The 16,308-nt window shown below is 37.4% G+C and overlaps 1 protein-coding gene across 4 annotated transcripts in view; it reads left to right on the top strand.

The window, feature by feature from the left end:
• LOC149561635 (glutamate--glyoxylate aminotransferase 2-like) overlaps nt 1-15,438 on the top strand; it is a 201,690-nt gene extending 186,252 nt beyond the window's left edge. For all 4 annotated transcript variants that reach the window (XM_089825216.1, XM_089825214.1, XM_089825217.1 and 1 more), the window contains exons 10-14: nt 2,821-2,886; nt 3,110-3,174; nt 14,525-14,616; nt 14,714-14,870; nt 14,978-15,438. In XM_089825216.1, coding sequence (XP_089681342.1) covers nt 2,821-2,886; nt 3,110-3,174; nt 14,525-14,616; nt 14,714-14,870; nt 14,978-15,104 — 507 coding nt within the window. In that variant the 3' untranslated portion in view covers nt 15,105-15,438. The remainder of the gene's footprint in view (nt 1-2,820; nt 2,887-3,109; nt 3,175-14,524; nt 14,617-14,713; nt 14,871-14,977) is intronic.
• Nucleotides 15,439-16,308: the final 870 nt, after the last annotated feature.

Raw genomic sequence — 16,308 nt, 5'->3', positions numbered from 1 at the left:
ATTAGCGTACTGCTGTAGGGGAGTATTGAAGTTAAATATTTAGTATTGCATTAGTTTTCATTGGCAGCTGTAGGTGCATATTACTTTACCAGCAATCATCATATTTTGATATCATTGTAAATGCCAAGAGTCTTGGCTAACTTAGTATGAATATTGTATTAGATACTCATTCTCAATCAAGGAGATACAATTGATGGTCATTAATAGTTGTCTTTGAGCGTTAATATATCATTTTTATTAGCTAGTTAGCCTGCATACCAACTATTTGTTAAAATACTAGTTGGCTATAGGTGATCATTTTCATGATTAGAACTCATATATGCATTCACTATTGCCAAAATTAGTTGCATATTTATGTTAGGTCATTGTTTAGACAATTTGGAGTCTTTTGTAAGCATTCTCTTTGAGGCAATTCCAAACAAGAATCACTGCAGCAATCTGAAAAGTTATATCAATCGGAGGACCCTTGCTTGCAAAGTGTTTGACGAAATGTCAAACCACTGAAGTATAAAGATTTTTAGTGTTGGAAGAAGTTATTGGGGTTATTACACTCTTGGCTTCATAAATTTAAAAGGCCGATAGAACAAATGGCTATTTCAACAATATCAAAAATTGGCTGCTAGAAATATAAAGGTTGATGACTCAAAATATTAATATTTAAACATTGCCAAAGGTGGAATTATTAATTTTCTCTCAATGTGTTAATATAAAGACACCATCTTGTATCTAGCTATACTCGTATAATATACACACATATATACGTAATATTCTAAATATATGTATGTTGTGTATACATCATATTTTAAGTAAGTGTATATGTTCATGTACGTCATATTTAAATTTACGCATATGTACATGTATACATATATACATGTACATGTACATGTAGGTTCCATGGTGTCATTATATTAAGACATGTCTACTATCACATGAAACTTTGATATCGTTCCAATATATTTAAGGTAACACTTTTAATTATTTATTATCTTATTAAGTGCGTTTACCAAATTAGCTCATGGTGATCACTGGGTATACCTTTGCTTGCCTAGGCTAGTTTTCCCTTGACTAAGGTGGTTTAGGACCCATACCTATTAGCTCAATGGTAGGTGGTGTCGTCATGCCCTCTCCTTTTCTAGCAATGCTTTCCCCCCTCGTCGCGTTCCTGCAAAAGAAGTCTATCAAGGTAATAACATGTTTCCAAATCGTTTAATCAAATTAAATAGTCATATTAGCTAATCCACATGCCATTCATATAACATCACAACGAAAACTATTATTTCAATTTCTCAAAAAACATAACAATTAACCAACTCCTCAATTTCACATGAAACCATAACAAACAACACTTCATTTTCACATGAAATCAAAGATGAACAACAATTTAACCAACCAACTAAATTTCATTTGAAGTCTCAACAGTTATAACAAACATTTTAATTTAAGCAAAAAATTGGGATGTAACAAAACCAATTTTCTTAGGCTCACATGGGTACAATATCTAGTGTGTATTTGGGTCGTATTAGATACTTATCTAAATTGGATACAAGGATACGCATGCTCAAAGAGGGACAAAGGAGGTTTTTTCTACTCTCAGAAAATTTATAAATTATTAAATTATATTAGAAAATGCCATCTCCAATTACCTCTATCTCCTGTTTAAAAGATAGATTTGCCCGTACCAGTAGGTCAATGCTAGTCCCTTGGGAACCTTGAATAAACCTAGGTTAAGCAATAGATTTGTAGTCTGATGATAATTTTAATTTTATTTGTTCCCTTTGTATCAAGTGCTGCATTCAATGCAGCTAGCCTTGACAACAGATTTCAAAGGTAAAAGAATGCCATATTGATCCCTATAAGTATTTTTTTGGCTTAGGCTAACAATTTGCAGTTTCTATCTGCCATGTAGAAAATTGGGCCTTGTCATCTGTGGTCTTCATGCCTTATTGTTGAAGCTTATGCATTTTGTGAGGCTCGTCTGAGAATAATTGTGAGCTCAATGAAAGTGTCTATTAATCATTGAGAAACATATATCCATCAATAGGAGTTATTATATTTATGAGGTACATGGAGATTTTATTAAACTTAGCTAAAAAATGGTGGAAACTTTTGTAAATATTGTACGCCAATATTCTGTTGCATGTAAAAGCTGTTATTGCCAATTGACACTGAAAGATGTTTTTCTGTTGTGAACTGCGCACGCTAGATAAAATCATATGCAGTAACTGAAACATGACAAGATCTTCATGTCTTGTGGAAAAACATGACATGATCCAAGATAATTTTGTAGACTGTCAATAAAATCTAATGAATTATTTAATTTAAGACAATTCGTTGAAAGTTTCAAATGAGTTTCTTTGGCGATTGGAAGCATCTGTATCTTCGAAATAAGGTTCTATTTGTTGTCTGTTTCCACTTTGAAATGTATCAACTGTCTGCATTAACAGAACATCTAATGTCTTTGTCATAAGTTGCTTAGCTGAAGTGCACAATAATGGGCCAAGTGTTTACATCAATCAGCAAATCAATAATTTGTAATAGTTGTACTTGAGTGGATCCTGGGATCTGAGTGTTGTCTCCAGGAAATGATATTGAATGGCAAAAATAATTAATCATAGTTGAAATGGAAGCTGAGAACATGCATAGTAATAATAATTATCATTATGGTAATGTTGAGTATTTGTGATATCCGTGTCACACTGACTAGTTTTTCCTTTAAAGTAGATAAGTAGCAGAACAACCTTTGATTTATAATTAAAAATTGACTTAATGAAACTTGATTCTGATATTTAATGACCTCTTTTATGCATATGTTTTGAACAGACAGTTGATGAGATATACAAAGTGGCATCAATATCTTTAAGTCCTAATGTACCAGGACAAATTTTTGTAAGTTTTGGTTACTGGAAACATGTATCATTAAAATGAAATATTAATGTATCATTAGTATTACACTTTACTATTATAATAAAGTTTTTAATATTTACTAGATGAGGAAACCCAACCTCTTACCATAATCAAAAAATAACTTTGTTGTAATTTTGATACCTTAGTTGACTTAAGGGTCTCTTCTAGAGATTTCGGTTGACTGTGCTCCCCTTAAATCTTTCAGCTAGGATTGATGATGAATCCGCCAAAGCCAACTGACATTTCATACGCACAATTTATTTCAGAAAGGTATGTGCCCCCATTCAGCATTTTTATTTACATTTTATTAGTTGAATATTAAATTCATATACATTATTCTTAATTCTTTAGCACAGATACAAAAAGCAGTCATTAATAAGCATACAGAGTAAAGCAATCATGTATTGTGAGTCCATTGTCAATTTTATGGTGGGAGCTCTAAAATGAACCAATTCCTCAAAAGTAGTGAGATACATTATTGCAAATACAGATATTTGTATATTTGGTCGCTTAAACTGTTTTCCTATAGACCACAGTAGTTGAAAGTTTTTAACTCACGGTGGTCATTTTGTTATGCTGTTAAATGCCTGTCAAACACAGATTTAACTCGTTCAAACCCACATACAAATCCAAAAAATCCTAGTAATTGAAAAAGAAAGATAAAATATGAATACTTAGAAAATCTATATTTTTAAAATTCCTTTTGTGCTGTTTTGTGAATACTATATTACGAAGTAATTGGTATAATACTTGCTTGTTATTAACACAGACTGTAATGTTCATGTCTTACTTCACTTCAATTTTACCATCAACATAGCTGGTGGCCGTTCAGTGGGTGGGAGACTGCTTTAGATGTCATACAGTGCAAAGGTGTGGAGCTGCATGTTACTCAGGATGTCCTTATGGTGCAAGGATGTGAGGCTGTACAGTTAGGAAGGGAAGGCCGTATGGTATAATGGGGAGGGCCGTACAGTGGGATTGGAAGACTGTATGGCTGGGGAGGATGGATGTACGGTGTAAGAGGAAACCATATGGAGTGCAACAGGGGGTGTACGGTGGAAGCAAGGACGGTGAGTAGAACATGTACGAATGGATGGAGAGATGTTAATAGCCTTCGGTCTACCGAGTAGAATACACAATAAAGTTTGAATACACACAAAACATCAATTTGGAACCAAGTCTATATTATAGTTGCAAATAATGATGGCGCTCTGATTTGCCAGATTTGAGCCAAACAATACTGACGAAATAGGGTGGGTTAAATCCCATCGAAATTGGAGAAAGCCAAGTAGGGAAGATCTTTCACTTTCGAAATGGCAAACAATATTGAACTCCAATAGGAATTCGCAGTACAAAGAAATAATCCAAATCGCATACCAACTACTACTACCTACGTGTCATGCTTAAATACCCTTCAGAGGAACTCCCGAAGGTTTACAAAGACAAGCGATGATAATACCTACGAAAACAAAAAATAAAAATGGGTCCAAGATATACTAAATCAATTGGCCCATAAACAAAGATTTAATTATTTATTTATTTTATGACGAGAACATTATAGTCCGCCCGTCCCAAAATTTGCTTGTCTTCAAGCAAATGCAATGCCAGATGCTAAAGAATGTGTTCACCTTCCCAAGTCACGTCATCCAACGGCAAGTGTTTCTAGTGTACCAAGTATTCCCTCAAGGTATAGTTTCACAAAGTCTTCTCCCGCACATCAATGATCTCGGCCAGTTCTAACATGAGCTTCCTTCTTCCTTGAGTGGCGAAAGATCTGTGGTTACTGCGATGTTCTGTCCCACGGCTTTCTTTAGACAAGAGACATGAAAGACGTTATGGATGCAACTCCCTTCTAAAAGTTCGAGTTCATAGGCAACTTCACCGATACGGCAAGTTACACGATATGGACCATAAAAACGTGGCTTCGAATTTTCTTTTCCTTTTGCCATCAATGAGGATTGCTTGTATGGCTGAAGCCTAAGATAGACCAAGTCTCCCACTTTGAAACTTCTCTCGATTTGATGTTTGTCGGCGTAGATCTTTGGTTGATTTTGCACCCTTTGCAAGTTCTCCTTCAAGAATCTAAGGATGTCCTGCCCTTCCTCAAGCCAGTTCCTCGCCCTTAGTGTGTGGCTATTACCCAACACTATGTTCATAAATGAAAAAGGTCCATACCTGTATAGTGCTTTGAATGGTGCCATCCCAATAGACATGTGATAAGTTGTAACAGTATTCCCTAAGATGCATCCATTTGATCCATGTGTGTTGCTATGCTGAAACATAGTTCCAAAGGTAACCTTCCAGCCACCTGTTCACAATCTCCGTCTGTCTGTCTTTGTGAGGATGGTAGCTAGTACTTGGCAACAATTCTATTCCTGCCAATCGAAACAATTCTATCCAGAAAATACTCAGAAACTGACCATCCTTGTCACTAACAATGTTTCGGGGTAACCCATGCAGACAAAAAACTTCTCTGAAAAATAAGTTAGCAAGTTGTGCGGCCTGGAAATCTAAGGAGATGGCGAAGAAGTGTGCATACTTCGTCAATCTGTCAAACACCACAAAGATACAATCCTTTCCATTCACCTTAGGAAGTCCGATGATGAAGTCCATAGAGATACTTTACCACTTATATTCTAGTATCGGCAAGGGTTGCAATAGCCCGACAGGTAAAGTGTGTTCGGATTTGTTTTGCTAGCAGATAGCACGTTCCCGTACGTACTACAAAACAATGTCTTTAAGTCCCTTTGACAAAAACCTCTCCCTGAGCTACCCCAGGTGTCTGGCCAAGGGTGAGGCATGTATTTCCTTCAGTATCTTTTGCTTCAGTTTGGATTCAAGCACTAAGTTTATCTGATCTTTATAGTAAATGATGTCATCCACCACCTTGTATTGGTCATCTTGAGTGTCGCTGTCCATTAGCTTACATGCAAATGTGTTCTTGGAATATTCCACCAATAAGTGTGTTTTCTAGTCAGCTAAAATTTGAGACAGTAAGCAGATGGTGGGTTTTCTTAACAAAGCATCTACAACCACATTGTTTTTTCCCTTTACGTATTCAATGTCGAAATCAAAACCCTGAATCTTACCCATTTTTGTTGCCTCTCATTCAGATCTCGTTGCTCCAGAAAATATCGCAAACTATTATGATTAGTATAGACGACAAACTTGGCACCCACTAGATATTGCTGGAATTTGGTGAGTGCATGCATGATGGCCAACATCTCTGTCATAAATGGAATAAAGATGCTTCCCTTGTGTAAGCTTTTGACTCTTATAAGCCATAGGGTGTCTATCTTGCATCAATACTGTGCCAATGCCCTCTCAAGATGCATCACACTCTATAATGAATGGTTGAGTAAAGTCACGTAAGGCGAAATCTGAGCAAGTGCTCATTGCTTCTTTTAACTTATCAAAAGTGTGATGCACTTTTTCATTCCACTTGAACCTTTATTAATTAGATTGATTAATGGTGCGCTGAGTCGAGAGAAACCAATTACAAACCTTTGGTAATAACTGCACAATCCCAAGAACCCTCACAACTCAAAGAGCGATTTTGGTGGGGACCAATCTAGGATAGCTTGAATCTTCTCGTGGTGGACCTGTGCTCCATATTTATTGACAATGTGCCTTAGGTACAATATTTCTATCATCTCGAATTCACACTTGGATTGCTTGGGGAACAAAGACTGAGCCTTCATGATCCCTAGGACTTCATCCAAATTTCTCAGGTGTTCTTCCCAAGTTTTGTTGTAAATAAGTATATCATTAAAAAATATCAGCAAGTACTTACGCAACTGTTTGTTGAAGATACGATTCATGCAAGATTGAAAAGTAGCTGGTGCATTCATCAATCCAAACGACATGACCAAGAAGTCATAATGCCTGTAGTGACAATGAAAAGTTGTCTTCTCCACATCTTCTTCCCGCATGCGGATCTGATGGTATCCGAAATAGAGATCTATTTTAGAAAAATAAACTGCACCATGCAACTTATCCAATAATTCATCGATCCTGGGAATAGGGTATCTATATTTTATTGTCTTCTTATTCAACGTATAGTAGTCCACACACATGCACATCATCCCATCCTTCTTTTTTACCAATACTACTGATGATGCAAAAGGGCTAGAACTGGGATGGATCCATCCTTTCTTGAGCAGCTCCTGAATTGTTTTTTTGATCTCATCCTTGAATTTTTTGGGGTGTCGGTATGGCGTGGTGATAGTTGGTTTGGCGCCAGCTACCAACTCGATGGTATGCTCGAACCCACGATGGGGGGGTATGCTAGGAGGAATGTCTATAAAAAATTTATCATGGGTACTCAAGATATTCAAAAGATCATTATCGTGGTGGGGGGACTGTTGTCCTTCTATTGGTTCTGTCAAAATGAAACAATGTGAAGCCCATGCAATGTTATCATGTCAAAAAATGGCCTCCATTCGCTATGTCGAAACTTCCTTTAGTCCCTTATTGGCCGTCCCACGAAGAACAACCTTCTTCCTGTCGACAACTAAAGTGAAGTCCATCCGCTTGAAACTCTGTGTATTCATCAAGTGTCTCCATCCATCGCATGCCTAGAATAACCTCCATATCATCTAGGTCCACTCTAAAGAAATCCTTCGTCATAGTGTTGTTAGCCATGGTGATACTCAGTTAGGGAACAAGGTGCGTACAAGGCAGAAGTGTTCTTTTGACGACCTTAACTTGGAATCTTGCGTGCGTCTTAGTAGGTAGACTTCTTTTCACCAAAGACGAGCTTATGAAGTTTAGAGTGGCTTCGCTATCGAGCATCACAATGACCCTCTGTCCTTGAAGGGTTCCCCGTACACGAAATACTATACATCTCGGGCTCTAGGCTAAGGCGATGGTTCCTCCATGCCGTACTAATGTGGTGATCATCTCCATACAGTTTAGATTAACCATTTTGGAGTCCTCATGGAGGTGACCATCCTTTGTGGATAGATTCTCTTAATTGTCCTCATCATTAGACACGACTTCGATGTAGTGTATTTTCCCTTCACTGAGGCATCTATGCCCAGGTTCCCGCGGCTCCTTACAACGTGGCTCCTTACAATTGAAACAATTTCTTCCTTTAGAGCTCCTATCTGATAGCTTCATCCAACAAAGGCTTCTTCGGCAGAGATTTGTTATCTTTGTCCCTTGGAAATACTAGTGGGTTGGAGTGGTAATAACCTCGAGAGGGTGATGGTGATGGTGAAGCCATGCTTCGCGCCTTTTTAATAGCCTTTGAAAGGGTGGTAGGATTGAAACCTTTTACCCGACACCTCAGTGGTTTTGTCAATCCGTCCATGAACAACACTATCTATCTCCTTTTGGAAATGTCCGTAACCACAACTAAGTTTCTGAAATTCTGTGTACTAGTCGACCGATCCAGTTTGCCTCAATTGTGCCAACTCTTTGAAATTCAATTCCGTATCTTTACCATCAAACTGATCTACCAATCTTTCAGTGAATTTTGCATAAGTATTTACTTGGTCATGCCCCAGCGTAATAGTGCTATGATGCCACCATTCATGCGCCACTCCAAGTGGAGTGCTGCAAATTTAATTGATTCTTCTTTTGGTATTGGAAGTATGTATCGACCTTTATTACCCATGCTTGGGCAGATATGGATCTGGATCCGTCAAATGGTGATAGATTTACTTAACTTTCTTCCAATTTCCTCATTAAAATTCGCCTTCGGAATATCGCATTCTCAATTCTGTTTAATCTTTGTAGGGTACATCCTCTTCCAAGTTTGCATTCTTCTAGTCTTCTTTCAGTTGTTCTTGAACTTCCTCAAAGGTTGGTTGCTTTCCTTCATACGGTACCTCCGTCCGTGGAGGAAAAGTTGGCATGGAAGGTAGTGAGCGTGCTTGATGAGGATACTCAACATTGAGTTTGCGCTGTGACCATTTTGTTCACCAGATATCTTATTGTCTGCCAGTTTCCTAAGAGTTTCTTCCATTAGTTTCTAAGTATCATTGATTTGAGCCTAATTTCCTCGAAAGATCCCTAAGTAGCACCATGAGTTCGCTGGAGTGAGTTCTTGATTTGGCATTCTATTAACCGAATTAGATCTCCTTTTTTGGCTATAAACTTGCATTCACTGTCCATAGGCTAGCAGAATCTACGACTCTAATACCACTGTAATATTCCTGTCTTACTTCGCTTCAATTTTACCGTCAATGCAGCAGGTGGTCGTATGCTAGGTGGGGGATTGCTTTAGATGTCGTACGGTGCAAAGGTGTGGAGTTGCATGTTACTTAGGACATCCGTACGTTTAGGAAGGGAAGACTGTACAATATAATGGGGAGGGCCGTACGGTAGAGTTGGAAGACCGTATGGCTGGGGAGGATTGTCATACGGTGCAAGAGGCAACCGTACGGAGTGCAACAAGGGGTATACGGTGGTGTACGGTGCAAGCAAGGACAGTGAGTAGAATATGTACGAATGGATGCAGAGATGTTAATAGCCTTTGGTCTGCCAAGTAAGATACACAATAAAGTTTGAATATGCACAAAAACATTAGTTTGGAACCAAGTCTATATTATAGTTGCAAATAATGATAGCGCTCCGATTTGCCAAATCCAAACCAAACAATACAGACGGAATAGGGTGAGGGTTAAATCCCACCGAAACCGGAGAAAGCCAAGTAGGGAAGATCTTTCACTTCCAAAATGGCAAACAATATTAAACTCCAACAAGAATTCACAACCAAATCACATACCAACTACTACCTATGTGTCGTGCTTAAATACCCTTTGGAGGAACTCCCGAGGGTTTAGAAAGATAACCGACGGCAATAGCTCTGCAAACAAAAATAAAAATGTGTCCGAGATATACTAAATCAATCGACCCATAAACAAAGCTTTAATTATTTATTTATTTTATGACGGGAATGTTATAGAGACCGAGAGGTTTATATATACAAAAGAATGGAACAATGTTTCCTTATGAAACAATCGTAAAGAATATAAACTTTCTATTTTAGCTAAAGGAAAACTAATAGTTATCTACAACTAACTAAATATTAGAAACATTCTAATATTTACAATAGGTTACAAATAGATAACCATTAACTAATAAAAAAAGCTTTTCTATTATTGTAATACCCTCCCTTAATGGTTAATCTATCTACAGCACCAAGTTGTCCTCTGAAATTGACAAACTTATCTGGACAAAGAGGCTTGGTGAGAATATTTACACTCTAATCCGTGGTAGAAACATACCACAAGTCTATTGTCCTGTCTTCAACCAGTTATCATATGTAGTGAGAGTGAACATTCACATGCTTGGTTTGTTCAGGGAAGATTGGATTTTGTGCTAACTCGATAACGCCTTTGTTATCAACAAACAAAGTGGTTAGTCCTGCTGGTGACATCTATATATCCCCAAGCATCCGACAAAGCCAAACAACTTCTCAACCTACCTTAACTGTTCCTATGTATTCAGCCTCGGTGGAGGAGAGAGAAACTACTTGCTGCTTCTTACTGGTCCAAGTGACAACACCGCATCCCAAATTGAACACATCTAAAAGTTGACTTTTTATCGTCAACAGACTCTGCCCGATTTGAATTTGTGAACCCATTGAGTCTAGGATTAGAACTTCGAGAGTAAAGAAGTCCACAATTTGAAGTGCTGTTTACATGACGAAGCACACGCTTTGTTGCCATCCAATGATCAGGCTTAGGAACTGTCATAAAGCGTGAGATATAGCTAAGTGCGAAGCTGATATCAAGCCTAGTAGCAGAGTGGTAGGTGAGGTTGCCTACTAGTTGCCTATATGCAGTATCATCAATGAGAGGAGAATTAGACTTTGTTGATAACTTGAGACCTTTCTCCATGGGTGTAGATGCAGGCTTGCAATCTTGCATACAGAATTTATCTAACAAAGCCCTGACATATTTGGACTGAGAGATGAATATACAGTCATATCGACAGCTACTTCTATGCCAATTGAGTCATCTATTGAGGAGTTTAGCGATATGCATGCGGTTGTAGATGTGTGCTCTATTGATAGTACACATGTCATTGATGATGGGGTGAGTGATGTAGAGACAGAGTTATGTTAAACCATGGATCAACACAATATTGATGTTCACTTCATGGACAATACTATGTTCAACATGGATGCAACATTATCTTATGACAATCCGCTATTTGAGTTTAATGTTGATCACTCACCTGAGTGGAGTTGGTCGTAGTTTCCACCATCTGTGGATAGGGTTCAGTTTCCTATAGCCACAGTGGGTTATGTTCTTGTAGCCACAAATTCTAATGAGGATGTAGTTACATCCATTGCAGTTCCAAGTTGACAAAAAACCCCTTTTTGCACCAAGTTCTGCAGTAGCTACATCATTTGTGGGTGTTGATTAGGATTTCAATCCAGTATATATTATATGGGTGGCTATAGGGAAGAAGAGCGTGCTGAGATCTCCTATGGAGTTATTTTCTAATGATGCCCTAACCTTTACATCATCAACACAAGTACTGGGTGCTATATTGTAGTTGATGTTGATGGACCTAATGATATTGGCATGTAGTTGGTTCAGTATTGACAAGGATGCCATGTACTTCTCCATTTGGGATCTAGGTGGAGGTTAGAGTTCACTGTGTTGTCGGATTGCTTAAGGACAAGCAATCTTGGGGAGGGAGCATTGTAATGTCCCCATTTTTGCCAACACCGGAGTTTGAGAGAATAGCCTATTATTGTGATCCATGTAGGCTAATTATTGTGGATGGAGGGTCTTTTGAGGCAGTAGCTTGGCTTGGGAAGGTTTTGTCTTTTCCACAATTTAGTAAGTTACAAGTTGGTCTTTGTTTGGCTCGGATTGGACTTTGTTTGGGCTTAGTTTTGTGTACTTACCATTTGTGGTAAGTTGGGTGTTGATTGAGATGGACCCTTTCTATTTTTGAAAAGTGCATTTGGTCACATGGAGAAATAATAGGAGTGACTTCTATTTCAGACAACACATTCAAATGATGAGTATTTTGGGAGTTATATTTTCAGTGGCTAAATTATTATTAAATTATTAAATGGCTTATTATAAAGTTATAATTTAACTTTATGTTTTCACTTTAGTTGAGGGTTGAGTCATCATAGGAGGGGCCATTTATTTAATTAATTATATTCCTAAGCCAAGTATTAAATGTTATAAAACTATCTTGTGTTGGAGAAGCTTTGTAAGTGAGGTTACATTTTGGAAACAAAAAGGCATTTGGAGATTATAAATAGGAGCTATTTGTGAGGGAAAAGTCATCAGATTAATTATTATTTGCTTTTGTGTCTTTGTGACTTTTTCTGAGTTGTTGGTTTTGTGCCCTTGCTGAAGTATAAGGGTTTAGAGCTGGGAAATATTTGGGTAATTCACAGCTGAGGTGTTCTGAGTTCCGTTCATTTAAAGTCACTGCTTAGGTATAGTGATTTGATTGGTTAAATCTCTTACTGTGATTATCTATGACTCAGACATTGGAATTATAAATTCTGAGAAATAATTTAGTGTCTTCCATTACTGTTTTACTGTTTCTTGGAGGAGCATTATTCTGAGATTTCAAAGGTTATCTCTATCTGCATACCTGGGAGGTATTTATCCTGGAGTATCTAATCTGCAAGAGTTTTAGGTTGAACATTTGGTATTATCAATTCCTTTGGTGTTTCTAGGGCCTGTTATTAATCGTTTATACTGCTGCAAGGAGGACAGTTGTCACTGTATTGTTCTGGAGCTGCATCTGGCATCCTTGTTGTTGGTATTTAGGAAAGTTATTGAAGCTGCTATTCTATATCTGCGTCCAAGTCTGGGAAGACACCTGTGCAGTTTGTGAGGCTGCCATTCATCACCAAGGCAGTGGTCTGTTTTGTTTATGCCTTGTGATCTCTCTTATTCAGCCTGTATCCATTTCTCATAAGCCCGCAAACAACATACAGGCATCTGTGTAGCATTATTGAGGGCCCACTATATTATAATCAAGGCCTGCAGTTCATTCTGAGGGATCCTGATTCTTTTCCTGTGGCCTGTATTTTAGTCGGTGAGCCTGCAACTAAAGGCTGGAGACACTGCGTTTGATGCTTTGGAGTCTGGTTTAATTTTCAGAGAGCTGTGATCTACTATTGCAAGGACATTTCATCAATGCACCAAAGACAAATTCCATTGTAGTCATTTCCAGTTTATGCAATTGTCATTTGTTATGTTAACAATCTGATTTGCATTTAGTAAAGGTGATTATTAGTCCTTGAAATTTGTGTGATTGTGTTCAATATCTTGTTAAGTCTCAGCATTGGAATTCACTGATAATGATTTCGGTATTCAAACTGTTTTAAATTCAACACAAATGTAATACCGTTTTAAATTCAACACAAATGTTCTAAATGCAAACCACAAGGGAGATCTATCATTACGGTGATATTGAGCTGGCTCTCCAAGTGTTTGACGGAATGTCAAACAACTAAGTGGTAAATAATTAGTGTTTGTTTGAGCTATAACCATTCATGGTTTTTACAAGTCTTGAGCATTTGTTGACCATCCATTGACCATTTTCTTTAATATTATTTTGAGTTTTCACAAACTAACATGCGTGTTGCATTCTTTTAGCTTTTGTAGGCACGTTTCCACACTTCCACTGGCATGTAACAAGAGCTTCAGCTCTGACACTAATGTTCTGATTCCTAAGTGAACCTTTAGATGATCTTGTGAATTGACTGTGTGAAACGACCATAGAATATGCTTTTTCCAAATAGATATACAAAACAATGATAGATTTGATTGGTCATCAGCATGTGTAGGACCAAGCCATGCTTGTAAGCAGTGCTGTGTTGTTGTTGTGAGGAACGTCCACAATGATGTGTGGATAGTGATTGCACAGAAATGAGTGAGCATTTTATTGTGTGTTGAATGATGTGAGGTGTACTTATGAAATGGGCATGTGAGAGTTTCACTCAAATTGGAACTTGTGCATCTCATGTGTACACATGAAGTGGGATTTTTTCTATTCTTTTAATAAAATAATTTGTGACTGCAGCCTTAACAATTATTCACAACTTTGCTTCATTGCATGCAACTGTGGTATATTTTTAGCTTATTAATGGACTTTCATTTGTTCTCTTTTTTGCACTTCTATTCTAACACCACTTCTAAGGCTGGCTCTAATTATGCCATTACCAATCCATGTTTTACAGTGCATCACTGTGACTCCATCCCTTGTTATAAGAATATGAACAAGCTATGATTCACCTTTCTGTTTCTAATATTCCTTACCGAAAGTTGAATAAGCAAATGCCAAATGAGGTGCCCCTATTGTTATGAATTTGGGAATATGTCAAGCCAGTTTATCATACATCTTGCAGAATCAAATCACTTGACCATGTCATGTAGCAGTTCAGTTCAATACCTAAAGCTACAATTCTGCCTACATCTAGATGTTTATGGTGCCCATAAACTAAAATAGAAGCCCCTAATATAGGGATGACTTTATGCATTGTTCAACATCTAATTATGGTACCATTGTCTTGACGTTCCACAATCTCAACTTTCGAGATTAGCATCTTTCTCTGTTGTCGACTTTTAATTTTTTTGTCATTTCATCCGAGTATAACAGTAGATTTGCTTGATGCATACAGCAAGGCAATACTCGAGTCACTGAGGAGAAGAGCTCACATAATGACTAATGGATTCAACAGTTGTCGGAATGTTGTCTGCAATTTTACAGAAGGTTAGTATGTATATAAATAGTTTAGAAAACACTAGGTTTGTAAACATTTTCTTCATCCATTTTTCACTGGACATGACACACGACTTGTTTGATCTAGGGGCAATGTACTCATTCCCGCAAATAAAATTGCCACCGAAAGCTATAGAAGCTGCAAAGGAGGCTGGAAAGGTTCCAGATGTATTTTACTGTCTCAAATTGCTAGAGGCCACGGGAATATCTACTGTACCTGGTTCTGGATTTGGTCAAAAAGAAGGGTACTATTTCTTAACTACATCTCTCTTGTTACAGTTCACTGCAATTGTTTGGTCTTTTTCTATTGCCATCATGAATTATTGCTCCTTATATCATGCTGTTTACACAGGGTTTTCCACTTGAGAACAACAATATTACCAGCTGAAGAAGAAATGCCTGAGATAATGGCCAGTTTTAAAAAATTCAATGATGATTTCATGCAGAAGTATGAAGGTTACTCATGGTCAAGAATGTGAAGGGATATTATTTCTACTTTATTTTAAGTTATAGTCATTCCTGTGGCATCACTTCATACAGTTTGATTTGCCCACGTAGTATTTAAGTAATATTGTTAACCATTGACCACTTAAAATTGCATTGCTTGCTTGACTCTGCCAGCTTATGCAATTTCTCTGTCTGAAGTGTTTTATATTTTATATTGCTTTTCTATTTTCCCACAAAGATAACAAATTGTAAGAATGCATCATATGTTGTATAGTCTGACCAGATTTTCTTGCCTTTATGGTGAATTCAGTGCCAATATTACTTACAAAAAGGAAAATGCCAGTACCTACCTGTTTTTGTGATCAATGATGCAGTGGTATCTCTTCAGCTAGTGACCTAAGCGTATTAATGCATCTAAAATGTAGATAACTGCTGATTGATAATCTTCTGAATGTGATGTCAGATATTCATATAAAGATTAAGTTTCTTTTTCTTGCATACTGTTGGATTTATAAGACCTGCTTGTAAGTTAGTTCTGGCGTATTTAGTTTTGTCTGTTAGTGCTTTCCTAATAAGCTTACAGCAACTTTAAAAGAAGTGTACATGGCATAATTTGGTTGTAAATAAACCCAAAAAATGTTTTATAATACCGTCATAGTAGATAGAAGCTTATACTTCGTAGATAGTACACGGTTGTCTATATCAAACGTCAAATAAACTCAACAAGAAAATGAAAGAGCCAATATGAGGCGTTCAAACATACCCAAGACAAGAGTTGACCTTTATGTTATAGAAATGAATTGGACTGAACTGGATTATGTGGTTAGAGGGTTTGCCTCTAATTGTTCACCATTCATTAATATGCCACGAAGAGAGGCCAACTTAATAATGAGAATGCTCACTATAACATTAGAGTATACGTTACACATCTATGCTCTTAGGTACAAGCAGGCTAACATATGTAGCTTAATTTTCTAGATACGGAGTATCAATACAAGATGTAATGTGAAATTGAGTACATCGGAAAAATAAGTCAATGAGATGTGTAGATAGTGGGAAAAGTAATTTTAATCTTGTTGATACAGAGTACAAACTTGTAGGCTGAAACCTCTTCGGTTAAGAGTCGAGGATTGAAGGCTATACATTCCACCAAATTTGTTTGGGGCACAATTCCAGCCTTATTCTTTATGCTGTGTTGGACTGTTGCACTCAGCAAGACTTAATCTGCAGTGGACT

Source organism: Cupressus sempervirens, chromosome 4, assembly GCF_028749045.1.
Source record: "Cupressus sempervirens isolate cs-2001-9-10 chromosome 4, ASM2874904v1, whole genome shotgun sequence".
NCBI lineage: Eukaryota > Viridiplantae > Streptophyta > Pinopsida > Cupressales > Cupressaceae > Cupressus > Cupressus sempervirens.
This window is presented reverse-complemented; position numbering and strand designations above follow the sequence as displayed.